The sequence below is a fragment of the Equus asinus genome, chromosome 14, assembly GCF_041296235.1.
Source record: "Equus asinus isolate D_3611 breed Donkey chromosome 14, EquAss-T2T_v2, whole genome shotgun sequence".
In the NCBI taxonomy this organism is placed as follows: Eukaryota; Metazoa; Chordata; class Mammalia; order Perissodactyla; family Equidae; genus Equus; species Equus asinus.
The window spans coordinates 1,197,221-1,221,853 of NC_091803.1; the positions used below are offsets into that span (position 1 = coordinate 1,197,221).

The 24,633-nt window shown below is 62.6% G+C and overlaps 2 protein-coding genes across 11 annotated transcripts; both read right to left on the bottom strand.

The window, feature by feature from the left end:
• Positions 1 to 1,694: 1,694 nt before the first annotated feature.
• Positions 1,695 to 15,638, bottom strand: TMEM184A (transmembrane protein 184A). Of its 7 annotated transcripts, none has more exons than XM_070484072.1 (11): positions 13,794 to 15,638; positions 10,479 to 10,590; positions 10,108 to 10,283; positions 8,866 to 9,093; positions 6,184 to 6,349; positions 5,563 to 5,653; positions 5,387 to 5,462; positions 5,167 to 5,258; positions 4,226 to 4,395; positions 3,394 to 3,591; positions 1,695 to 2,609 (listed from the first exon to the last, which is right to left on the bottom strand). In XM_070484072.1, the coding sequence occupies exons 4-11, from the start codon at positions 9,091 to 9,093 to the stop codon at positions 2,350 to 2,352; spliced, it is 1,281 nt and encodes a 426-aa protein (XP_070340173.1). In that variant the 5' UTR covers positions 10,108 to 10,283; positions 10,479 to 10,590; positions 13,794 to 15,638; the 3' UTR covers positions 1,695 to 2,349. The 7 variants fall into 7 exon arrangements, with proteins under 7 accessions (XP_070340173.1, XP_070340174.1, XP_070340175.1 ...); XM_070484073.1 differs by having other exon boundaries at positions 10,479 to 10,585; positions 13,794 to 13,811; XM_070484074.1 differs by lacking the exon at positions 10,108 to 10,283 and having other exon boundaries at positions 10,479 to 10,585; positions 13,794 to 13,956.
• A 3,443-nt stretch (positions 15,639 to 19,081) lies between these two features.
• Positions 19,082 to 22,165, bottom strand: PSMG3 (proteasome assembly chaperone 3). Of its 4 annotated transcripts, none has more exons than XM_014846664.3 (3): positions 20,995 to 22,165; positions 20,173 to 20,410; positions 19,082 to 19,594 (listed from the first exon to the last, which is right to left on the bottom strand). In XM_014846664.3, exons 2-3 carry the CDS (start codon positions 20,386 to 20,388, stop codon positions 19,442 to 19,444), a joined length of 369 nt encoding a protein of 122 aa, XP_014702150.1. In that variant the 5' UTR covers positions 20,389 to 20,410; positions 20,995 to 22,165; the 3' UTR covers positions 19,082 to 19,441. The 4 variants fall into 4 exon arrangements, with proteins under 4 accessions (XP_014702150.1, XP_014702151.1, XP_014702149.1 ...); XM_014846665.3 differs by having other exon boundaries at positions 20,941 to 21,015; XM_014846663.3 differs by having other exon boundaries at positions 20,637 to 20,997.
• Between the last annotated feature and the right edge of the window lie 2,468 nt (positions 22,166 to 24,633).

Consider the following 24,633-nt stretch of genomic DNA (forward strand, 5'->3'; position numbering starts at 1 on the left):
TGAACCCGGCACTGGAAAGCCCACTTTTTCATCAGAGATGGGGAGATGTCCCTCCCTCCCCTCCTCCTCGTCAACACCCACACTTCTCCCTCGGGAGGTGAGGCTGGCGAGGCCGGGGCAGCACCATTGACCTGCTCCGTGCCTCTGCTCCTCCTGCAGGCTGCAGGAGCGCCGGGCACCGTGTTTCGTCCTGACGATTTACTTTGTTTTGTCAGAAAGAAAAACTTTGTCCACAGGTCGAGATGTCTGTGGGGCTGGGGTCAGGGCAGAGAGCTGGCCTTTGTGAGCGGGCCTCACTTCTTGCCGGCTCTGTGACCTCAGATAAGTGCCTCAACCCCTGTGGGCCTCAGCCACCTTCCCCGGGATGGTCGTGAGGATTAAGTGCATGTGAGACGCGTGGTCCAGTCCTGGACACACAGCAGGCGCTCAGTCAATGCTGACTGCCTCCCTTCTAAAGGCACCGAGAAGGCTGTCCCCGAGCACACAGTCCCGGCCCAGGGGCCCCCTGCAACCAGGAGCCCACACTGGGTCTGAGTCTCCAGGACGGGGTCCTGGCCCACTTTCCCTCTGTGCACACAGCTTTGGGCAACTCAGACCCCAAAGGGGTGGCCCTCTCGGGGACGAGGGCCTGCGGGCAGCCCTGCCTCCCCGTGTGCACTCCCAGCAGGGCCTGGCATCTTGCCTCTGTCCTTCGGCCTCCAGGAAACCTCCCTCCTGGGTCGGCTGGTCTCCGGGGAGCGCCAGGCCCTCTCCCAAACCTGTTGGCTGAGTTGTGTGGGGGCCTGGCCGTGGGTCGCCTGGGGCTCAGGCAGCCGCAGAAGGCATGATAAGGCAGGTGGGGGACGTTCCAGCCGGGCCGCAGGCCGGAGGGAGCCCTGGCGTATCTTATCAGGCAGCCCAGCTGGGCCTGGGAGAGGCTGCTGGCCTTGAGTCCTAGGTCCCCAGGCCCAGGGGACAGGGGGTGACACCTGGCCTGGACACTGTAGGCTAGTTCCCGCCCTGCCAAGTCCCTCTGAGACCCTCGGCACCTTTCCTTCTTTGCCTGGTGACCTGGGAGTGGGCGGCCAGGAGGGGCATGAGGGAGGGTCGTGGCTGGGTGGCTCCCACCAGGCCTTCCTGCCTTCTGTGCTGGCCTGGCCAGCCTGCCCTGGCTCCCCACGCCTGCGGGCTCCTGGGCGCCCAGGCCCCTCTGCCCTCTCCTCTCCTGGCCACAGGCCCTCCAGGAGGCTCCATCACTCCCCAGCTGCTGCTGCTTCCTCCCCTGTGTTTCTGAGGCTGCTTGGGGCCCTTCGCAGCTTCCGGGGAGGCAGGGCCTGTGTCCCAGGCTCCACTCTCCCAGCTGTCCAGGCAGCGGCCTGGCACACGGAGGGAGGGAGAGGCCAGGCGGGGCGGGGGTGGGGCATGGCAGGCACCGGGTACCAGCCCCGTCCACGCCCTGCCCTCTCTGGGCTTTGCATACGTGGCCTCATCCACCCGCTGTGGGCGGGGCTGGCAGGAGGCCCCTTTCACAGAGGAAACTGAGGCTCTGGGTCTCAAGGCAGAGCAGGGTGCTTTGAGCAGTGCCTGGGGCCGGCGGCCCCAGCGTGGACTGGACCCTGCCCCCAATGCCCAGACTTAGCACTATGGACCTTGTTTGACCACCTCACCTGGTCCATTCATGAAGGCGCTGACCCTGCAGGATAGAGGCCACTAGAGTCACTAGAAAACGCAGGTGTTTATGTACAAATGCATGTGATTCATGGGGGGAAGCCCGCGCTCCGCTGGCGTCCCTGGGCAAAGGTTCTGTGCAGCTGGCCTGCGCAGCCCCCAGACCCATGTGGGGCACACCCCCGGGTGGGTGGGGGCTTTCTAGGGCTCCCCATGGCTGGAGGGTGTGTGGAGCTGCAGTGTCCCTTCTCCCTCGGGCCCAAGGGGGCCATGCAAGGCCCAGCTGAGTCACCTGCCCCCACCAGCCTGTGTGGACCCCACCCGCCAGTAGTGCCTGAGGCTCCAGGCCTCTCAGAGCCAGGCTGCCCAGCTCTGTCCTGGCCATCGTTCCCCGCAGATGGGACCTGTCCATCCAGGGAGGCCATGCTGGCTCCCTGTCCCCTGGCGGCCACCTAAGCTGGTGGTCAGGGGAGCCCAGCCAGTCCAGTGCTCGTCAGGTCAGCTCGAGTGCTCTCCCCTGGGACTGTGGGCCCGCCGGCGGGAGGGAGGATGGGAAGTGGGCTCCAAGGGCCTGGCAGGAGGTTTCCCCGGAGAGGCTTGACCTTTGGCAATAGGGTTGGTGGGTGAGGGGCCCTGTCCTTTCCCGGAGGCCTGGGCCGTCCGTCCCCAGCCAGGCGTCCGGTGACCCCGAGGCCATCCCTCCTACAGCTCCTCCTCGGGGATCAGCATCCTCTTCTCCAGGTTACGGCTCTTCTTGCCCCCACCAGGGCCACCGGCCACACCGGGGTGGGTGTCGGGCGAGGGGTGCCTGCCCTTGCCGGGCCCCAGGGCCTCGTGCGTGGCCTGCTGCGTGTAGTGCTGGTAGGCAGGGGAGAAGTTGTGGATCGCGTCCTGCACGATGTCCTGGGGGCTCATGGTCTCCTTGAGGCCGCTGGAGATGCTCTGCATGGGAGCTGTGGGGGCTGGGGGCGGGCAGCACGTGGGCGGGGGCCTCCCTGGACCCCTCCTCTCCCGCTCATACACCCAGCCCTGGAGACACGGCCCTGCTTCCCACCGGCCTCGGGGCTGCCCAGGGCTAGGCTCTTGCGTCTCTAGGTCCTGGCCTCGGCCAGCAGAGGGTGACTCCTGGGACCCCTGAATCCCAGCCCAGCTCATCCACCCTTGGCTATCCCAGCCCAGAGCCCCTGCCAGGGGCCATAGAGGGAGATCCCTTGGCTGGTTCCCATCTTCTCTCCAGCCTGGGGTGAGCCCTTCATGCCCATGGCCACTCCAGGCTCACCAGAGCAGCCACAGGCCATCTCTGCCCAAATGGACACCAGTACCAGCCAGCCCCTAGCTCCTTTCGTCAGGCTGGTCCAGACACCTGGGTGGTAGGTGGGACACCCCGGGCTTGGCTGGCACCGACCCCCTATCCCGGCAAGGTCCTTGGGGCCCAAAGGTCCGGTCCAGCCCAGCTCACTGAGTGCTCAGAGCTGCCTGCCCGCCGGCTCCTGCTGCCAGCCTGCCTGGTCTCTTCCCTGAGACCAGATGCAGACGAGGTACCTGTCTGCGGCTCGGGCCTCCTGTGGGGATGTCTCCCTATCCATCAAGGTGACAATCCCCAGGCCCATGTGCAGGACGGGGACAGAGATGCAGTGCTGAGGGCGCCCAGAGGAGGCAGGGCTGGCCATGCCCCAGCGCAGGCCCTTGGCTGCAATGCCCCGGGTACGGCACCCCCCACCTCCCGGCTGGCAGGGCCGGGTGTACCTGGCAAGTTCTCTTTCTTCTCCGAGTACACCTGGCAGGTGAAGGCATAGCGCAGGGCAATGGAGGCAAAGAGCATCTCGATGCAGATGATGAAATTCTGGTAGCCAGCGGCCACCGTGCCGGCTCCCACCTTGCTCCCGTCGATGACCTGGACCTCAGGGATGGCCCCACACCTCTCCAGGATGGCCAGCAGCATCCCTGGGGGATGGTGACCGCCACTCAGGCACCCACCCCAGACAGGGGGCTGGACTGGAATGAGCCCAGCCAAAAATCCCTCCGAGGCTGGCCTCACGGGCTTGGCGGGGGTCTGCAGGGGAGGACGAGCTTCAGGCCCCGGCAGATGCTCCCCCGGCCGGCCGTGGGACAGCCTGTCCACATGGTCCCATTTCGCGGAGGGGGAGGCTAAGGTTCAGAGTGGCCGGGTGACTCCAAAGCTGGGGTCTTGGGACAGAAGCTCCCCAAGTGCCCACCCTGACCTCTCCACCCCTAGAGTGGACCTGGGGCCCACCCTTTGCTGGGGTATCCTCCTCTGCAGAGTGGGGGCTGGGAGTGCCCACAGCCTAGCTCAGGGCCTGGAGAGGAGGACAGGGTCCCACGGCCCCTCTGCGTGTCGTCTCCACCCACAACGGGCTGGATCCACGTCGCGGGGAGCTCGCCATTTCCCCTGCACCCAGGAGCTTTATGGCTTCCAGCTGAGAGAGCTGCATTATTGACTCATGCTACAGCTGGGGAAACTGAGGCAGGGCCTGAGGGTGCCCAAGGATTTGGGGGTGGGGGTGGGGTTTGAACCAGGCTCTCCGGGCTCCAGCCCCAGCCTCACAGCCCCACACACCCTGCCAGAAAGAGAGGAAAATGACGGCCTTGATGGTGAGGAACTTGAGGACAGGCTCAAAGGGCCGCAGGAGCTCCCTGGTGGCGAAGTAGAAAAGGAACAGTGCGTAGAGGGCCAGGCTGACGGAGACGTTGTAGATGAGGGTGACATAGAGGTAGCCGCTGTGGATACTGGGACAAGAGCAGGTGAGGGGGTCAGACGGCGCCCGTGCCCCCCTGTGCCCTCCCCACCTGTGTCAGCTGTGCTGTTGGCCTCTCTCCTCCGCCCCACCCGGAGCCTGGGCACCAGCTGCGACCCAGATGCGGACCGTCCCTCCAGGGCGGGCGGACGGCACCTGAGGGCAGTGGCCGAGGAGCTGGGGGGACGCCGGCAGGGGGGCCTTGCAGGGAGTCTCAACACAGCGGGAAGGATGTGGCCCTCTTGCCCCTGCACCCGCCCGGGCACAGCCTGAAGGAATTGGCCTCTATGCTGTGACACACAGGTGTGCTTGTGCCCATGTCAGCATACGTGTGCGTGTGCATGAGGCTGTGAGTGCGTGGGGGAGTCCGTGCGTGTGAGCATGTGTGCACGTGTGTGTGCGTGCCCGCACACATGTGAGCATGGGTGTGCATGCATGTGTGGTGTGTGCCGGTGGCCCTAGCTCCTTCCAGATGCTGCCAGCTCCCCTGACGCTATGTGCCCGGGCGGAGCTGGGCTTGCTTGGTGAGTGCCCTTAAATCCCGTTTTGTTTTCCTTAGGGGGAGAGTTGGGGGGGCCCCCAGGGCACACGCGAGACAAGGGCCACTCCTCTGGATCTGTTTGCCTGGGGCTTGCCCAGGTAGTTTCCCCGAGAGGAGGGGAGGCCTGTCCCCACATCTGGAGGACTTGGGATGTGCTGAGCCCCCCTCCCCGCCCCCTCCCTGCCTCCCCCCTCCGCCCCACCGGCATCACCCCGGCCTTACTTGAAGTCCCCATCGTGGTATTTGCCGAACGCCTGCAGGATGATGGTGACCAAGGCCATGATGGGCTTCACGACGCAGAACTGCAGCGTGGCCTGGGAGGGGGCAGGGGGTGAGGGGATCCACACGCCCAGGGGCCCGGGAGTGGGGGACGGCGGCAGCTGGGTACATGGGCAGCAAGGGCTTGGAAGGGCAGGGCCGGGCGATGCCCACCCCAGCTCACCTGCTTGCAGAAGCGCAGGAACCCGATGGAGTAGGACCTGCCGCGCAGGCAGCAGGTGCCGTAGAAGCAGCTGGACCTAGGGGGCGGCAGTCCTGAGGGGGGCTCGGAGGGACCTGCCCAGACCGGCGGCTGCCCTCGGCGGGGAGGGCCCTCTGGGCTCCAGGGTGAGAGCTTACCGAATGGGCTTTCCCCGGATCTCAGCCATGATGGCACTCTCGCCCCCGAGGTACTGGAAACAGAGGCTCAGGAAGCTGTAAATGACAAAGGCTGCCAGCAGGGGCGGGGTGAGCAGCTGTGAGCCTGGGGTGTCTGCAGGGGCTCCCCCCCCACCTGCACGAAGGCTCCCTGACCCCCCGCATTTGACCCACACAGGACATATGGTGCCCATTTCCCGGAGGCCAAGCTGAAGCTCAGTCACACAGCAAGACCTGCCTCTCGGGGGCTCCCAGCCCCCCGCCCCGGGACCATATGCATCCTGGGTGTCCCCAGTGGGGCGGGGGGCCTGCAGGAGTCTCTGCTACTCTGAGGCCCCCCAGCCCATCTAGGACCCCCCATTTCCCCCATCCAGGCTCCGGGCAGGCCCAGCTGCAGCCCCCTCACCTTGGGGGCCTGGCTCACCCTTAGCGTCCCTAACCCTGGCTGTTGGTGTCCTCCCCCCAGGGGCCTCGCTGAGCAGACTCAGGCCTGGAGGGTGGGTGCCGGGGCAGACAGTGGGAGCGCCCCCAGGAACCCCTTACTCAGCTGCTGCATGCTGCCCAGTCTCGGGACCCCCTGGAGCCTGGGGCCCGGGCACTCACCCTCATAGCAATCCCGCACGGAGTCGAAGTAGATATAGCGCTGGTGGGCCCCCAGGAGGAGGAGGCTGAGCCAGGAGTCGAAGGCATAGATGGGCACAATGAAGAGCAGGCGGATGATGTAGCGCTGCTCGTTGGGTACTGTGTAGGAACGCAGGTGCAGGTAGATCTGGGCGAGGGGAGCAAGGGCGGGCTATGGGGGCGGGCCACCTGCCACCCCGCTGGGTGGGCCGGCCCGTGAGCAGGAGGGCCACTGAGAAGAGGAGCCCTCCGCAGTGGAACACTCATTCACTCCTGCACTTGCATTCATTCATTCAAGGAAACTCTCCCGAGTGGGTATGTACATTCCAGAAGGCAGCCTGGCATTTCACCTGGGGGCGTTCAAAGGGCCGATTCCCTCTGACCCCTTGTAAGGATTGATCCCACGGAGTTTGTGTACGAGGATGTCCATTGTGCGAGACACAGTGGGACCCCGGGCGTGGCGGCGGGCAGGGCTGATCCCACTGGTGCCACCTCGCGGAGGGGTATCATGCAGCCAGTAAAAAGGGCGCCCCGGAGTGGGGAAGTGCTCTGACGGAGCACGACAGGTAAACATCGAGAAGACAAACCAAGTCGGACCCCAAGTGTGTTGAAAATCATGGTAAAAACGAAAGGAAAGATGTCACCCTCTTGCCCCTGAATGATGGGAAAATATGGGCGATTACAGGTCGTCTGTAAACCTCTCTAGATTTTCCACGTTTTCTATGAGGACTCGAAAAACAGTGACAAGGTCTTTAGGAGGAAGAGGCACCAGGGAGCCGGGTGCCCAGGTGGCTGGCTGTGGTCCCACAGCACCTCTGAAAGGCTTCCTGGAGGAGGCGGCTGAGCAGAGGTGGAGAGAGAGTGGGCGAAGGGCAGGCTGAGCGAGGCCAGCAGGCACCCAGCTTCCAGGACACAGCACAGGGAGTGGCGGGGGCGGCTGGCGCCAGGGACGGGCTCCTTATCAACCGCTCACTCCCCAGCAGGTGCAGTGGGAAGGGCACAGCGTGACCAGCCACCTGGAGGCCTGAATTCCGCTCCTCGTGCTGGCTCGGCCTGGCTGGGTGGCCTTGGGAAGCCGCTGTCCTCTCTGGCCTTGGTTTCCTGTCCTTAAAGCAAGGGGCTGGGTTCCTTTCTGAGCCCTTGGGCTCTGAATGGGTGCAGAGTCTGGGACCAGGGTGGGGCCCGGGAGTTGCAGCCCGTGCAGGCCATGGGGCCCCAGGAAGCACAGACACACATGCATAGCTGGTCCCCAGAATTACAGAAGGTCGGGACTAGACAGAGGGGGACCCTGGGGCCACGACTATACCCAGGACTGGGATGGCCCCCACCCAGGACTCTGGGTGCCTGCCCCCTTGCTGCCCCTTGTCCTATAAATCGCAGCCTACGGCAGACCTAAAACCGTCCCACCACCAGAGAGTATGGCATGGCTTCCAGGCCAATGCAAACCACCCACCTGTCCAGCCTACGTGTTGATCCCCAAGGGCAGCTTGGCAAGACTCAGCGCAAACACTGCCTCCTCCAGGCAGTCCTCCCTGACAGCCCCACTGGAAGCGCCCGCCTCCTCCTGCGGCTCTCAGCTGCCCCGTACTCCACCTGGCCCATCCTTACACACCTGTCCACCTTCTGTTCTGGTTCTTCGAAGACTTGGCAGGCGGCCTTGAGAGGGGCCTCTACTCATATACCCGTGCCTGCCAGTCTCCTGACTGCCCCCTGCCCCGGGCTCACCCAGCCGCCACATTCCCTAGGCTGGTGCCTGGCTCTGCTCACAGCTCCTGCCTCAACAGCCTTCCTTGGCTCCCCAGCACCCCCAGGGCTGAAGGCCAAGCTCCTGCACGGGTGTCCAAACCCCTCTTCCGTGTCCTCTCCCGGGCCTGCACATGAGCTCCTGCCCCAGGCCCTCGCTCTCGCCTCTCCGGGTGGGCAATCCTCCCTGTGCTTCTGGTGTAACTGAGAAGCCTCAGGACCTCAGCTGCCTGGCCCCTGTGCCCGGGCACCCTCTCCTGCTCCTGCTCCCTGACTCCCCCTGGCTGCTGGGCCTGGCGGTCGGTGTGGGGGGCTGCCTAGTCTCCGGGCTTGGGCAGGTATCTTCCTCACGGGGTGGGGGGCGGGCAGCCCCTCCTGGAGGCCTGTCCCTGCAGCCACGCTCTGACCCGGCTCCAGGCTCTTGGCTCCCTCCAGAACGAACCCTCAGCCCTCACCCGCCTGCATGGGGACACCGCGTCTCAGGAAGGGAACGGACCTTTCCCCTCCCGGCCACGTGGGCCTGGGAAAGACCGCCGGCCTCTCGTGGCCTCAGTGTTCTCATCTGTGAAATGGGACAACACTGATGACCTCCGTGAATGGGGTGAGAGGCTGACCAAATACTCCGGGGGAAGGGCCTGGCGCCCGATGGCGCTCAGTGCTCTGCCCTCTGCCTGGCAGGGACCTCCCGTCTTCGGGCCTAGTTTCCACACGCCACGCTCTGGAGATGGCCCCTCCCCTGCCTGACCTGTGCCCTGGGCTGATGCCGCCTCCGAGAGCCCGGACACTGCTCCTCTGTCCAGCCGGACCTCTGACACCTGCCCTGAGGTCGTCGCTGGAGTTCCCATCATCCCAGCAAGGCCGGCCAGGGCCACGTCCCTTGGGGAGCAGGGTCCTGAGGGACGTGCAGAGGGGAAGGCTTACCTGGTGGCAGGTGAGCACCAGGGCAGTCCACACGAAGATGCCCGAGACACCGCGGGCCAGGGCGGTGGTGAGGAAGAGCCGGGAGGCAGCCTGGGAGCCGTTTGCCACACGGTCCATCTGTGGCCCGGTGGGCACGGTTGACATGGCCGGCGGGGAGCTGGGCTGTGGCCAGGTTGTCCACACCAGGGGGGCGCCGGCCGTTCCCAGGAGCCCTGAGGTGTTAGCCATCTGCAGAGGCGAGGGGAGGACACGGCCGGGGAGGAGTGAGGGCAAAGGTGCTCCCGGATGGCTGGAAGCAGCCCCAGTATCAGTGACGGGGAGGAGCGAGTGGGGCAGGGAGGCGCCCAGGCTGAGCGGAGCACGGAAGGGGCTCCTCCTCCAGGCCGTGGACGTGCCCAGGGCTGCCCTGGGCATCGGTTACCGTCCCCTCCATGACCACCTCGCCCACTTCCCCTGGGCGCCCTCCATGTGCAAGGACCCAGCGCCAAGGCCCCAGCCTGGGGCTCCCTCCTTCCCCCGGGGCTCAGCCACCTGGGCACAGACATCAGCCACCTGCCTGACCTGGGGCGGTCCCCACCTCTGGGCCCCGGGCTTTCTGGAAACCCACATTTTAGGGGCCAAAGATATCCGAGGAAGTGGGGGAGCCCCTTTGCTCTGCCTGCTCGAGGTGGCGTCCCGGCACCTGGCCAGACTGGCACTGCCGGTGGCAGCAGATGGCGTCGGGGGAGTGCAGCCCGCCCCCCCCACCACAACTGGCTCCCTGGGACCTGCCCGGCCGCCTGGGTGCCCAGCTTTGCTACGGGGACCTTGGCCACCCAGAGCCCACTCGCTAGCCTTGAGTACCTGTGCTTCAGCCGCTGGCCAACCTGCTGGGGCGCCAGGACCCCCTCCTCCCGCGCTTGAGGCCCTGTCCCGGCCTCCCCCACTCTCTCCAGCCTTGGTCACTGGCCCAGCACCTACCTCTCGGGCAGGAAGCTCCCAGCCCAGCCCTGGGAGGCCCGGCCTCCAGGGAAGCCTTGCTGATCATTCGTGTGGCCACGTGGTCGCCACTGGCAGCCCCGGCGGGGGTGGGGCAAGGCCACTATCTGGAGGCTGTACCAGGCCCAGGGAGGGGCAGCCACTGCCTCACTCTGGGGTGGCCCACCTGAGCTCCCGGCCGTGGGGAGGGGCTGAGGAGGAGGGGAGGAGCCGAGGGCTGTCCCCTCCCGCCTGTGGACACTCTATCCCTCCTGGGCAGCTTACTCAGCAGCAGCTGGCTCCCAGGAACCTGCTGGCCGCCAGGTGCCCTCGCCTGCCAGTGCCAGACGGCCCGGCAGCTGCCGCCTGGGCCCGAGACAGGTGGGAGGGGTCTGCGGCGGATCAGGCTGGGCTGGGACTGCACAGTGGGTCCGGGTTTCCCTTTGGGGTGATGGAAAGTTCTGGAAGGAGATGGAGGTTGTGTCCGTATTAAACGCTGCTGAGTTGTTTACTTAGAAATGGGTAAGTTTGCTACGAGAATTTCACCTCAATTTAAAAAGCCCGGTCCCCAAGAGGGACACGGGAAACATTTCTGGCTTTTTGTGGGGAGGGAGTGACAGACAGGGCCCTGAGCCCTGCTCGGGGCCCTCACTCACCTGCCCCACGCGGTCAGGCCCGTGCCAGAGGCCCCTGCGGACAGCGGCTCGCCCCCTCGGTCTCCTGGACGTGGCGGCAGGGTGGGGCCTCAGCCGGTCTCTTGGCCCTGCTCTGGTTACAAATGGGTTTGTGCCTGACACGGGACCACACGTCCCGGTCCTTCCTGCCAGCTGGCCCTCCCTGCAGCCCTGGGACATCTGGGTCAAGGCCCCTTTTCGGGGCGGGAATGGGGAGCTCGGAAGCTCCTCCCCGTGTCCAGGGTCGCCCAGGGGTACAGGACGGTGCAGGGTGGGGCTGTCAACCCCTGGGACACACCACTCAGCTTCCCCACCCCTCCACCCACATGGTTGCCCACAGGGACAGCAGCTCAGAGGCCTGGAAGGGTGAAGACTCGGATATCAGGACACGGACGGGGCTGGCAGGGACCCACTCGTGCTTCAGGAGGGGAAACTGAGGCCCAGGTCCTTCCGAGGCGGATGCTGTGGATGACTGGGCGTACTGCAGGACACACTGTGGTTGGATGTCAGAAGGACTTCCCTAGCTGGGGTCACCGGGGCCAGATGGACCGTGGGAAAAGACGACATGTTCTGATGCGGCCAGTTGCAGGCCAGGGGGGAGGCCTGGTAGTCTCCCTGTCCCACGGCTCTGTCAGTGGCGACTGGAGGCGAGGGGGCTTTGGCACCAGACTGAGCTTGTTTCTGGCACCTGAGAGTGCCTGAGCCCTGGGAAGCTGTTTCTGCTCAAGGCTACCCCCTGCTCTGACGGTGGAGGCCAGGCCACCTCCCTACTGGGGCACTCCATACTGTCATACCCTGTGTGTTTCTGTCCAGCCGCTGCCTCCAGGAAGGCCTCCAGAGAGCCCTGGCTCTGAAGCCGACCTACTCGAGAAACCCTCACCTGCTGCGGGAAAGGGCTGCTGGGGGCTTTGGCCCCGCCCCTCCCGCCAGCCTGGCCCGGCGTGCATTTAATAAACCCGGGCTCCGCGAACACAGGAGGCCTCCGCTGTCCCTACCACCCTCTCCTCTGGCTTCCTGGCTGGGTCCCTCCAGAGGAGCCTCAGCCCTCAGCCTTGTCCCGCCACCCGGGGTCTCAGCCACTGTGGCAGGCCCCTCCCCTCTCTGGGCCTCTGCTTTTTTGTCTGTACGGGTGAGTTTGGGGTTCTCTGGCCCCCTTCCCAGGGCACAGCAGGCAAGTCCTTGAAATCCCTGGGGGCCTGGACAGCCCCCTGAGTTGCCCGAGCTCGGGGGAAGGAAGGCCCCCTCCTAGGACCCACACCCGGGAGCAGGACCTCCGCCAGGCGGGCTGAGCCAGCAGGAGGCCATCGGAGGAGAAGAGAGCAGGAGCCGGGCTGTGCTTGTCCGGGCACGCCGGACAGCAGGTGCCTGGGAGGGCCGGGAGAGACTGACTGTTTGGCTGTCTGTGGGCCTCTCTGGCTGAAGGAGACCCCAGCCCCGGTGGCCGCCAGGCGGATGGGGAGTGCCAGGTGACAGAGAGAGGAGGTGACATCTGAGATGGCAGGACAAGGAGTCATGGCCCGCGCCCACTCTGGAGAGGTGGCCAGGCCGGCCAAGCCTGATTCCTGCCCGGGGGCTGGACGCTGACCGAGCCCAGTGCAGGACAGACCTGCCCGCCCAGATCTGGGCAGCTGGCACGTCTGACCACTGTTTACAGTGACCAGGTGACTGGACTCCTGCCAGCCCTGGGCTGGGCTCTGGGGTGACTGAGAAGCCGTGGCCTGCGCCCGACCTCAATGCTCTCGGGCCACCGCCTGCCTTTCACCCCGTGGCCTCACGCCCGTGGTTCCTCGGCCTTGCTGCTGACATCCAACCTCCCACCTGGCCAGCCCCTTCTCAGCCGGCCGGCCTCCTGGGGACGTCTCTGATGGGCCTGGCCGCTCTCCCACAGGGGACGGTCTCTCCCCTCCCTCCTTTCCTGCCCCGGCCCTCCCAGCAGCTGAGGGCTGTCCCCTCTGGGCCCGCAGAGATGGGGTCGAGGACCATCCCGGCTCCCCGCTGCCCCAGGCCAGCCGCACCAGGTCCTGTCACTCTGCCCCGGGGCCTTCCTGCTGGGCCCCAGGGAGCGGAAGAGAGGCCTTGCCACTGAGCTTCCGTCCTGGCCCACACGATGGCCACTGACTCAACTAATACCCACCATGGCCCTGGGCCTGGAGGTGACTGGACAGGGGCTCACCATTGGCCAAGGGGCCTGGTGCTCAGGCCTCTAAGTCAGACACGTGGGAGAGGGGAGCAGAGAGGGGAGAGGCAGCGGCTGGGCCACAGGGGTCCCCATTCCCCCAGCACTAACCTGCCCGCCTGGATGACAAGTTCCAGCCTGGCCACCCACCATCCTGGGGACTCCGAAGCCATTCCTTCCCTTTCTCTGGGTCCAAGAGGGGCAGGGGCCCAAGGGTCCTTCCAGCCCTAGTTCTGGGGTTCCTCCTGTGGTGGACGAGCAGGGCAGCATTGCCTCCTGGTGGCCAGGACGCCTGCTGCTCCCCTGGGATGGGACACGGGGTCCCAGAGCTGGGGAGGAGCCGGGCCCTGGGTTAAACATGTGGGTTGGGACCTAGCCTGGCCACTCACAGTGTCTGTGACCTTTGGCAAACACTGGGCCTCTCTGAGCCTCAATTTCTACCGGTGATTGGAACCCCCATGCAGAGCTCCAGTCAGAGTCGGGGCTTGGGAGGCACTGGCCTCCCTGTCACCTGTTCCCCTTAAAGGTGGCTGCAGGCTGCTGCAGCCCAAGAGAGCTCGGGCCCCGGCTGTCTTGGCCGGCCTAGCGTCCCGCCAGGCAGGTGTCCCGCAAGTGGACTTCTCTCAACTTCTAGGCCACAGAGCAGACCACCCGGCCTGCGCGGTCGGCCCAGCGGGACTTTACTCCCTTTTTCCCACACGCCTCCATCCTCTCTGTCCTGCCCATGCCTGGCCCATGTCCCCCCGCCGACCTGTGGCCTCAGTCCTCAGAGAACACGTGTGTGCCCAGGGCCTGTCTGTACCTGCCCTTCACCCCGGAGTGAGCCGCCAGCCCTAGGGGAGACCCTGCCACGTGGGGCTGGGCGGGGCGCTGACCTGGGCCTGGCCTGAGACCCTTTTTGGTTACAGCTGGCATTTGGGGCCTGGCAGGGGGCACGGCCTCTGGGTATGGAGGGGATGGGGGCAGAGGGGCTGTGACTCTCAGAATTCCAAGTTGTGGGTTTTTTCCTCCAGGAGCCCCCACCCAGTGGGGTGCATGGAGCCCCAGCCTGGACACCACACACCTCTCGTAAGTGTGTTCACATAGACACATGCACACACGCGTGCACACACACAGCTCACCTCCCTGGTGGCTCCCTCGGCCGTCCAGCCACGGCCCTTGGCCAGGTCTGTCGCAGGCCTTCGGGCCTGAGAAGGCGGCCAGGGGTGTCCGCCCCCAGTGGGGTCTCCAGCTTCGGCTGTCCCTCCTCACAGCAGGCTGCTCAGTCCCAGAGCTATTGTTCCCGGGAAGTGCTGGTCTTCCCTAGACTCAGAAAACTCCCTGCCACCCAGCCTGCCCGCCCTGCCAGGCCGGCCCTACCTGCCGGGTGCAGCCCAGGGCACGCCCTCAGCCAGGCCCTGCCCCGATTCAGCGACTAGCCAGCCCCCCCATCCACCACGCAGCTGGCCGCAGAGCCTCTGACATCTGGGCACAGGTCTTGTCCGGACCGCTGACCAGGTGCGGCTGTGGGTCTTTCATCTCTCTGGCCGTCTGTGTGGCGGGGTCCGATGCCCTCTTCATAAGGTGCAGTGGGGCTTAAATGGGGTGACACACACACACACACACACAAAATGGGGTGACACACAGTCCTCCACACCCGGATGCAGCCGTGCATCCCCCTCTCTGCTCACGCGTCTTCTTTTCCTGTCTCCAGTCCCTTTATCCCTCGACTGCCCCGAATCAGGGTGCCAGACGGAGTCTTGGGGGCCTCAACCCACTCGTTATGGGGTGACCACGTGCGGTGGGCCTTCCCTGGGCCAAGAACCACAGTCCTCAGGCGGCGGGGCAGGGATGAGCTCCGGCCACAAAGGAGACTGCGGGGTGCAGGCCCCCAGCCAGCAGAGAGGTGCTGCGACTCGACTCTTGGCTTGTTCCCCCTGTGTGGCCCCAGCCTCAGTAGTCCCATCTGTGAAGTGGGCTCAAGGATCCTCATGCTCTTGGCTGGGGTAAGGGTTGACAGCTGAGGGCAGAGGGTGCATGTCCTGTGTGCTGGCCATGGGCCTGCGACATCCCGCTTGAGGCCTGTGTTTCTGGGTTTCTCTTGCTTGGAGATCCCCCGTCTTTCTCTCAATCTCTCTCCTTCCACCTCCTGCTCCTCCTTCCTTCCAGCTGCCATGTTTCTCCCAGGGCCTCCCCATCCTACCTTCTGTCCAGCCAGGAGCACTCGGCCACGGCCCTTCTCAAGGCCCAGGCATGGGTGGCGGGCGGCCTGGTTCTAGCCATCCCCCCAGAGAGCAGTTCTCAGCTCTCCAGGCCTTCTCTCCTCCACCGCGCGATGGGGCGCACGGCTCCCTCAGCCCGCCTTGCTTGAGACACAGAGCCCGTGCGAGGAGACTGTCGGCCACTGTCCTCACACACACACAGCACCCGGCCACTCTCGCCTCTGCCCTGGGCTCTCTGGGGACCCGCTGGCGAGACCGTCCTCCTCAGAATGTCCCCAAACTTTGGCTTATTTCTAAAAACTTCTCTCACCTCCCCAGGGCTCCAGGGCCTTCCATCTCCTCACAGTCTTCCTGGAATTTACGAGTCCTCCTTTCACCCCCGAGCTGCCCTCATGCCCACACGAGACACGGTTTGTCCTCTGTTCTCTGGCTGCGACGCCAGACGATAAACCCAGGATAACAGAGCGCCTCCCTGCAGTCGTCCTCCATGTCAGTCCGGTTCCTCTGATTTCATCCTCATCGACGGGGCCATCATTCTAGTCGCTTCCCCGGGCGCCCCTCTCCTGATTTCCAATTTCGCTCCAAGGCGCTAAACTCAACAGCCGACGCCAGCTTCCTCGGCTGGTCCCCGTGTGCCGCTGTCTGATTCCATGCGTTATTTGTCATGATCGGTTCAGGTGGGACCAGGGCTGTGTCAAACCCCCGCATAAGCTGCTCAGGATGCTAACCAAGAGCGGCCGCCCTCTCTGGCTTCTTACCTCCAAGGGCACCCACTCGCCCTTGGCTCTGAGCTGGAGCCGCCTGCCCGCGTCCACTTAGGAAATGGAGAGAGCGGGAGGGAGGGGATCTTAGGGGGCCTCAGCTTGCAGCTCAGCAGAAAATCATGTTGGATGAATCACACCGCGTGGGTCCAGGGACATGGCCTTGAAAGAGGGAAATTCACCCACCCATCCGTGCGGCAGGGGCTGGCGAATGAGCCCGATGTTCGTTATTTACACTCGGCCGTAAATTGCTGGAAGTTCTAATTACAGTTTGATCGCTGGGTAAGCGCCATATGCAGCCTTTCCATCCAAAGGAATAACAATTTCCACAGAGCAGACAGCCCTGCCTGCGGAGACGCCGGCTTTACAGGGCTGTTTATTGGAACATGGATCTGTCCTCCTGAATTATGGCAGCTGGGAGCAGAGCACCGCGGAGAGCGAAGGACCCAGCGCCTTTCCGCACGAATCCCGGGTCGTGATTTATAAGGCAGAGCAGAGCAGCAAGGCGCTGGCTTCGGCGATGGAAGCGTTTAACCTCAGTCTGCCTTTTTTAAGAGCTCCCAGACAGCTTGGGGCAGCTGTAAATAAGTAGCACTTGGAGAAGGTGCTGGGGATCCTGGTTTCAATTATACGTCCGTTCCACCACCACCTTCGGGGCGGGCAGACGAGGGACAGTTGCAAGTCCAGGGGCCACAGCTCTGTGTTGACATCCTGGGGCCACCTCTGACCACCGGGGCATCTCCGAGCGACTCACTTCGTCTTTCTGAGCCTCAATTTTCTCCTCTGCCCACCTGCCTGTTAAGGGCCATCACAAGGACTGGATCAGATGGTACAGTTGCCGCCTGGTTTGTAGGAAGCCCCACAAAAAGCACTGAGTCTGGGGCCGGCCCGGTGGCACAGCGGTTAAGTGTGCACGTTCAGCTTCAGTGGCCTGGGGTTCGCTGGTTCGGATCCCGCGTGCGGACATGGCACCACTTGGCAAGCCATGCTGTGGCAGATGTCCCACATATAAAGTAGAGGAAGATGGGCACAGATGTTAGCTCAGGGCCAGTCTTCCTCAGCAAAAAGAAGAGGATTGGCAGCAGTTAGCTCAGGGCTAGTCTTCCTCCAAAAAAAAAAAAATCAACAAGAGCGCTGAGTCAGAACCAGAGAAGGAGCCGATGAATGAACGTCAGGGAGGGGCCTGGGGGGTGGGTGAACAGCGTGGACTCCAGGACCCTCTGCCCCGGTTCAAACCCCAGCTCTGCCACTTGGGGTCTGCTGTGACTCTCCGTGCCTCATTTCCTCATCCGTAACATGGAGATGATGAGCCTAATGACCTCACCCGGGTGTTGTGTGGACTAAATCTGTCGCCACGCGAGCGAGAGGGTTGGCCCGCAGTGCCTGGTCCCGGCCACAGGCAGCGTGAGCTAGGCCTGTTGTTATGCATTTAGGGACCAGATCAGAGCACCACAAGCTACACAGCCGGGTTTAGGCTCAGACGGGAGCCCCATCCATGCCCCAACTCCCCGCTTGGTAAATGAGAGACGCCACGGTTCCACGGACAGAACACCTAATGTTTAGATGACAAGTTGAATAATTACAGGCTGACGTTGAGCTAAGAGACGTCTGCCCGATGCTGTTCCAAGGGATTAATCTGACGAGGCCATGCCTGGGCTCCTGGACTGTGCCCCGTCCCCTGGTCCCTTTATCCTGCAGTGACTTGAGCTTCAGACCTGTCACAACACACAGTCACCTTTGAGGCCTCACTTGTGTGTGGACAGTCCTTTCCCGTCTTCCTTGGTCGGCTCCTTGTGCCCTTGAAATTCGCGTTGGTCCAGGTCCTCCAAGAGGCCGATGCCACGTGGGGTCCAACATGTGGGATCTTATAAGGGCACGTGTGGGTGTGAGAGCAGGCGGAGAGGGAGCTGGAAGGTTGTGGGAACCAGGAGGCCGCGGGTCGAGTCTACCCGAGGGGTAGAAAGAGGACGGTGGGCAGGAGCCATGCTCTCTGGGGAAGATGGGGCAAAGCTGTTGGGAATCTTGAGCCAAAGTTGGCCGCAAAGGAGGCCTGCGTCTCCCTGGGCTGGGCCTGCCTCAGTTTCCCCTGGTGTCCCCAAAGCATGCAGGCACTAGTAGGGGGCGGCCTGGGGGACCTCAGTCACTCAGGCTCCCTGCAGCAGAAGCCTGCAAGGTGCCTTTCCCGCCCAACTAGCACCTCCTCCAGGAAGTCCGGCAGATTTCCACGTGTGACTCCTGGCCCTCCTCACGCTCTGAGGCTGCCCCGTCACCCAGATGCTGGCCTGTCCCTGCGGGTTTAGCCAACTGTGCCCTGGACGAGACTGTGAGGTCTGCAAGGACAGGGGCTGTGGCTGACGGTGGCCCCATGGGGGGCACAGAACGGGGCACACACAGCTGCTCGGTTTTGTGAGGCAGCAGCCCTTGACTGTTTCCCTCTCTCTCATCTTCAGCAAACTCATGCTCCACGTCATTTGTAAATTGGCCCCACTGTTTGCACCAGTCTCCCATGGCCTGTTCCAGAGGGATTTCTAAAACCAAGAGACTCAGGATTTCAGAAGCTGTTGGTGCTGAGAGAAAGCAAATAAAGATCCCTCTTCTGATCTCCGGAACGCACAGAGGCTGCACGCTGTCTCCTCACGTGAACCCTGAGCGGTGACTCCTAAATTCCCAGGAGGGCGTCCCGGGTGCTCCCTCTATTCTGGGGATCCCAGCCGGCTCTCTGCTGGAGGCCTGGGTAGCCACAAGCCGACTTCCGTGGCGTAAATGCCATCCTGAAGCCAACACCTCGCCCCGTGCTTCCGCCAACCCTTGGGATTATTTTCAAAAGGCAAACCGACCTGATCTGAAAGCCTTTTACTGGTTCCTTGCTGAGCTCAGGATTGAGTCCCAAGGCCTCAGCGCAGCACAGCAGGCGCTCTGCTGGCTATCCATGGCCTTGGATATCCATGTTGGGCCAGCCCGAGCATCCTGTGGTCTGATCTCAGCAGTATCCTTCGATCACTGTGCTTCTCTCACCACTGAGGATTCCCTCCCTACATAGCCTTCCTGGGCAGTCATTGGCTGCTTCGTCTGTCCCACCCGGCCCTCCCCTAGTTGGCCCCATGTCCGTGGGCTGACACATATCTGCTCCCCAGCTTTTGAGGACGTGGCTCCGGAGGCTGGGTCTCCACCCCCGCCCTAGCACGGTAACCAGCACATGGCAGGACAGACAGAGACGTCTGTGGAATGGAAGTTGATAGCCACCCAGCTCCCCAAGCTCGCTCAGAGGAGTCGCAGGAAGAGGAGGTAGACAAACAGTGTGCACAGAACCAGCTCCTGGGACCCAGCTCATCCGTGTGGACCACAGACTGCACTCTTGCCACAAGTTTCCCTCCCACCTAAGGCACGCTAACTGAACCTGCGCCGTGTGACTGAAATTCCTCAGCATTGTTAAGAAGAAGGATGAAGTATTTGAGAGATGCATTTATTTTTAATAAAAAAAAAATTTCCCCCAACAATTGACACAGCACATCGAGGGCATGACTCATTCTTTCAATTGTCAAATAGATGCAACTATTTGGACCCTGGTGAGAACCATTCACAAGTACCCCAGACACAGTCCACGTCTGCCCTCCATCCATCGATGATCTTGGTGACCAAACAAAGTAAGAGTCGTCCGAGACGTGCAGTTACTCTGGCTTCAAGGGCTAAAGGCAGAGAAAGTTCCTCCTTGCGACAAACTGAATGAAGAGTCTTCAAATCGTCGAGGAGGTGTCTGAGTTTCCACTCGGCCCTGCTGGGCAGCAGGTGCGGCTGCTCACGCCGGGGTCACCACACCTGGCACGTCTGGATCACCTCCTTCAAGGCCTTCAGCCCCTCCATGCTCCTGTCCTTCACGGCCATGGCCAGGAGGACTGCTCTGTTTCCAGCTTCTTGGGACACAAACGTCACCAGGTTCTTTGCAAAGACGTGGATGAGAGGCTGGGGAGGGAAGGGAAGAAAACCACTTTAATTGCGAGAAATGTGTTTCTCCCTTAATGCCTTTGTTAAATAGCCCCTAGGAAGCCAGGCTGGCTTCCTCACCACCGTCAAATCCCCCCATAAGCTCGATTCCGAGGTCACTGAGACTCTCGGCACAGCCCATCATAAACACACTGCTGAAGAGGCATCATTACATTCATTTCCTCACTGCCTTCCGACTTCTCCGTCTCTCATCTGGAAGGACGAATGAAAGACAAGTCCTCACAGGCGATCTTTTCAGAACGGAGCAGGGACAGCCGCTCATTACCGTACATGCTCATTACCGTACATATCACGGCAGGGTCAAACCCAGAGGGAGCCTCACATGACAAAATCAATACCTCTGCTTGCCTGCCAGATAAGATGCTGATGGGCTGGGAAAAGCATCCCCCACAGGCAGGCAGATGCCCTCGGACCCACAAAGGCCTCGGAAAAAGCTGTCAGCCCCGGGGTGGGACCCTGCCTACCAGACACTGCGCCCCTATTGACAAATTATAGTCACGAAAGCGACCGTGGGGATCCCTTCCCACCCGCTTTACCTCGTCCTGCCCCAGGAGGACTTTAGTGGTGAGCATGGGCTTGCTGAAGTCACTGGCCACATTGCTGGGCTCCAGGGAGACGAGGGTACCCATCTTCCCGAACTGGGTCACCACCACCAGGATGTGACTGCTGAAGGCTGTGCAGACCACCTGGGTGGGGACCCCACACACCACCTCGGTCTTCTGTTTCGATATCACCAACGGTTTGCCTTCCATGGCTGGGCCTCTTCAAAGGCACCTTCAGTTTATGGGAAAAAGAAAGCAAAGGACCAAGTCAATGACACGAGGTCAGATCCGCCGTGGGGCTTCAAATCAAGAGCCCCCGGGTTTTATTATATTACAACAGAAACCCACGGAGGCCGGTTCAGAGCGAGTGTCCACCCGCTCATCAGGCTTCACCCGGGGCCTTCCGGATTCGCGGACTGGGACACACGTGCGCACACAGGGGGGCTGTGCGAACACACTTGTCTCTGCACGCAGGCGGGAGGAAGTCGGTCCCCGCGCCGGCCCTGCGGTCCGCGTTCCTGGACGACCCCACCGCGTCCCGCGGCGCCCATGGGGCCCGGGCCCGGGAGTCGGCCGTCCCGCCGGGGGAGGCAGGCGTCGCAAGTGCACCGCCCGGGCCTGAGCAGGGGCCCCGCCCCCGCCGCCCCCGGAGGCTTCTCTCCGTGTTTAGGGGAAACCACTGGGCCCGCGGGAGCCGCAGCGGCACTCAGGGGGCGGAAGACAGGGGGCGGCGGGGGCACAAGGGGCCCCTGGGCCGCCCACCTTCCGCGGGCCCTCTCCGGCCCCGCGCCAGCCCGCCACGCCGCCCGCGCTTACCGCGCCGCGCCCGGAAGTGACGCACATGGGCGACGCGGAGCCCCCCACTCCCGCCGCTGCGCCGCCGCGCCGCCGGAAGTGCCCCCCTCCGGGGCTTCCGGTTCCCAGGCCGGCGCCTCCAGGTCCCGGAGCTGTAGGGTTCCGAGCTCGCGGGAAGCTCCCGGCGGGGCGCTGTGGGACCCCGCCTTCAGCAGAAGGGCCTCTGCTCTCTGCAGGAGGCGGTCGTCGGGCCCTCCTGATAGGGACCGTGCGGTCCCGGGAAGCTCGGAGGTGGGCTCCGGCCCTGGACTCGGGCTCCAGGCCCCTCCCAGCAGGGAGCTGTCGAGGGGACCGGCGCGCGGGGTCGGAGCCCGACGCGGACCTCGGTCAGGGCCCAGCGCTGCGCGGCCCGCGGGCCTGAGGCCGAGGAGCGGGGGGGCGAGCGGGAGATGACCCGGAGGGGACCCCGGGGCCGGGGGATGACCTAGAGGGGACCCGGGGGGCGGGAGGATGACCCGGAGGGGGTTTGGGGGTGGGAGAATGACCCGGAGGGGACCTGGGGGGGTGGGAGGATGACCCTGAGGGGACCTGGGGGCCTGGGGATGACCCTGAGGGGACCTCGGGTCCTGGGGATGACCCGGAGGGGACCTCGGGGCCTGGGGATGACCCGGAGGGGACCTCGGGGCCGGGGGGTGACCCGGAGGGGACCTGGGGGGTGGGAGGATGACTCGGAGGGGACCTCGGGGCCGGCGGGTGACCCGGGAGACGGGGGGATGATGCGGAGGGAACCTGGAGGCCAGGGGATGACCCGGAGGGGACCTGGGGGACGGCCCAGAGGGGACCTCGGGGCCAGGGGATGACCCGGGGGATGGGAGGATGACCTGGAGGGGACCTGGGGGCCAGGGGATGACCCTGAGGGAACCCCGTAGCCGGGGGATGACTTAGAGGGGACCCAGGGGGCGGGAGGATGGCCCGGAGGGGACCCCGGGGCTGGGCTATGACCCGGAGGGGACCTCGGGGCCAGGGGATTCCGGCTCTACCAGCCGGGTGCGTGGGGGGAGGGGACTTGCCGAAGGCAGGCGGGTGCCCCCATCCCCCAGGGATGGTGGAGGGTGAGGATCCCCAGGGGAAACAGGGCGATCCGTGCAGAGAAGGGGATTCTGGCTAAAACTGGAAAATGCAGAGACAGCCCAGGAGTCCAGAAGTCAGGGCCCAGCCGGAGGAGCTTGGGAGCCTGGGCAGAGTTCCAGGAGAGGACCTTTGCAGAGCCCTCTGCCGCGAAGGAGCGCGCAGCCCATCTGGGATATCCTCCTGTGTCCAGGGGAGTAATAGGAATGGCTCACGTGTGTGTGGCACTTCGTCTGTGCTGGACATTGTTCTCGTGCTTTATTTACAGTAACTCATTGAACTTAAAAACCCCATTGATTAGAAACATCTCCGTTCGTACAGATGGGATGTTCAGGTTCGGAGAACTTGCCTGGGGTCAGAAAGCTGAGAGGGCTGGGTCAGGGCTGCAAACCCCCTTAATTGCTGGTCTGGTAACATGGTGCCCGAACTTGCCCGGGGTCAGAAAGCTGAGAGGTCTGGGTCAGGCCTGCAAACCCCCTTAATTGCTGGTCTGGTGACATAGTGCCCAGGTAAAGGGCAAGAGGAGGAACTGGTGCTGCCCCCGCAGCAGGATTTCTGGTTCCTCCCCAGGGACCCTAAGAGCCCCCTGCTGCTTATCTGCCTTTTCTCCCAGCTGAAGGCTTTATTAGCAGGGTGAGGGAGTCTTGTGCTGATACTGCCGTAATTTGAGCCTGGAGACCGTTCCTGGGGGGATAAACACCCCGTCTAAACCCCACCCCCGGAAGCCTTTCTGTCCAGTTTGCTGACAGCCCTGTCCAGGTGGTTTCCCCGAGCCTGGTCTGTCCACGCTGCTTCACCCCTCAGCATCCCTAATGCCTGTAACTCCTTCCCCACGATTTAATGACTCCCTGTACAATCCAGGTCAGGTCAAATGAGGCATGCTCCTTCCAAGATGATTTCTGGTGACCTGAAATAAAAGGCGTGTATACAAAACATCAAGATAGACGCAGCAATCAAGAGGAAACTCGTTTTTGAGCTTTCTCGCAGCCAGTCCCAGAGGGAAAGATTGTGGGCCTCACTGTTCCCATCCTCAAGAAGCAGAGGCTCTCGGTTTCTCAGGAGAGTCTAAGTTTTGGTTGGTTCTAAATTTAAACGCACATCCACCCACACACCCCCCCAGAAGCAAAAGGACAATGTACTGCTTTGCCCTGTGAAACCTAAACAAAGTTGGTTCACTTTTATGCACCTGTTCATGCATTCTCTCTCTGGGCAAATAGACACTAGAAGTCTGACCACCCCCCTGCCCCAGCCCTCCAAAAAACCTCTGAAATAAACTTGGCACCTTTGTAAAAGAGATGTTGAAGAACAAAGTGGAGGATGTTTTGATGACACTTAAGCAAATATGTAAACACTTGTCATTTGGCTATTTTGGGGTCTAGATCTCTGAGTGGGGGGGAAACGGGAGGTGGGAGGTTTGTCCCAGGCTGGGTGGTGGCAGTCCATGGAGGGGGCTTCCCGGTGACCTAAGTGGGTAGAATTTGCACACTTAGAATGATGGAGGAGGAACCCGGTGCCTGCTGTTGACTGTTCTCCAGTGTGAGGCTGTTGTTGGACCAGAGAGAAAGATCCCTTTAGTGGATTCACTTAAAATGGGAACGAAATAGTAATAGTGTCAAGAGTGGGCACAAGAGTGAGAATTTATCATGAAAAGCGGGGAAAAAAGAGGGGGGTGAATACCTTGAATTTATCTTAGAGTCAAGGAATTTTAGGTTGCGAATGCAATTATGCATTAATTTGTAGAACCAAGAAGGAATTAATCAAGTGTTGATATGGCAGGATCATAATTTTTCCGGCAAATTGCATGATAGCTTAATAGATCATCGTGTGCGTGGTGTGTGATTTCCCAGCTCCATTATAAAGAGGTTTGGCTTTGCTAAAAGGGATGAGGGCGCCATCAGTTTTCCCAAGAGCCTCTCTGAATCCTTTGATATTCAAATCACTTCCTGTTGAAGTGCGGTGCTGTCATTAGCCCCGTCAGATTCCACCCCCTCAGTGCCGGGTCTCCGGCCGCCAGGCCCTCCCACCCTTGCCGGTGGCTTTGGGCTTTATCTGAATATCCCTCAGTATTGCACTCAGGGGCATTCTGAAATCTTGCATCTCTCCTAAGATTTACGATCAGGCTTTCCACTTGATCTGCATGTACTTCCACAGCTTTGCAACATGATTTCCAGGCGTTTCAACGTCCAGTGTGTGTGAGAGATTCCACCAGAGGGATGTTTGAGTGGAGCCCAATTGTGTAAGTGGTCAGTTCATTAGTGAAACTCTGTTAGGACGATTTCTGTTTCCCTCTGCAGCCTCATGAGCGCAGGCACTTGGGGAACCCAACGTCACCCCTCAGGACCTCCTGGGTGTGACAGTCTCGGGGTGGGTAAGTCTTCGGGCTTCAGAATCAACCTCTTTGGCCCCTTGGTGCTTTGCGGCCACCTGCCCTGTCAGCCTCAGTTTCCCAGCTTAAAATCCATTAGGATTCTTTGAAACGTAGGTGACAGACACCCACGTGACCCCATCTTACGCCCCCAAAGGGGAACAAAT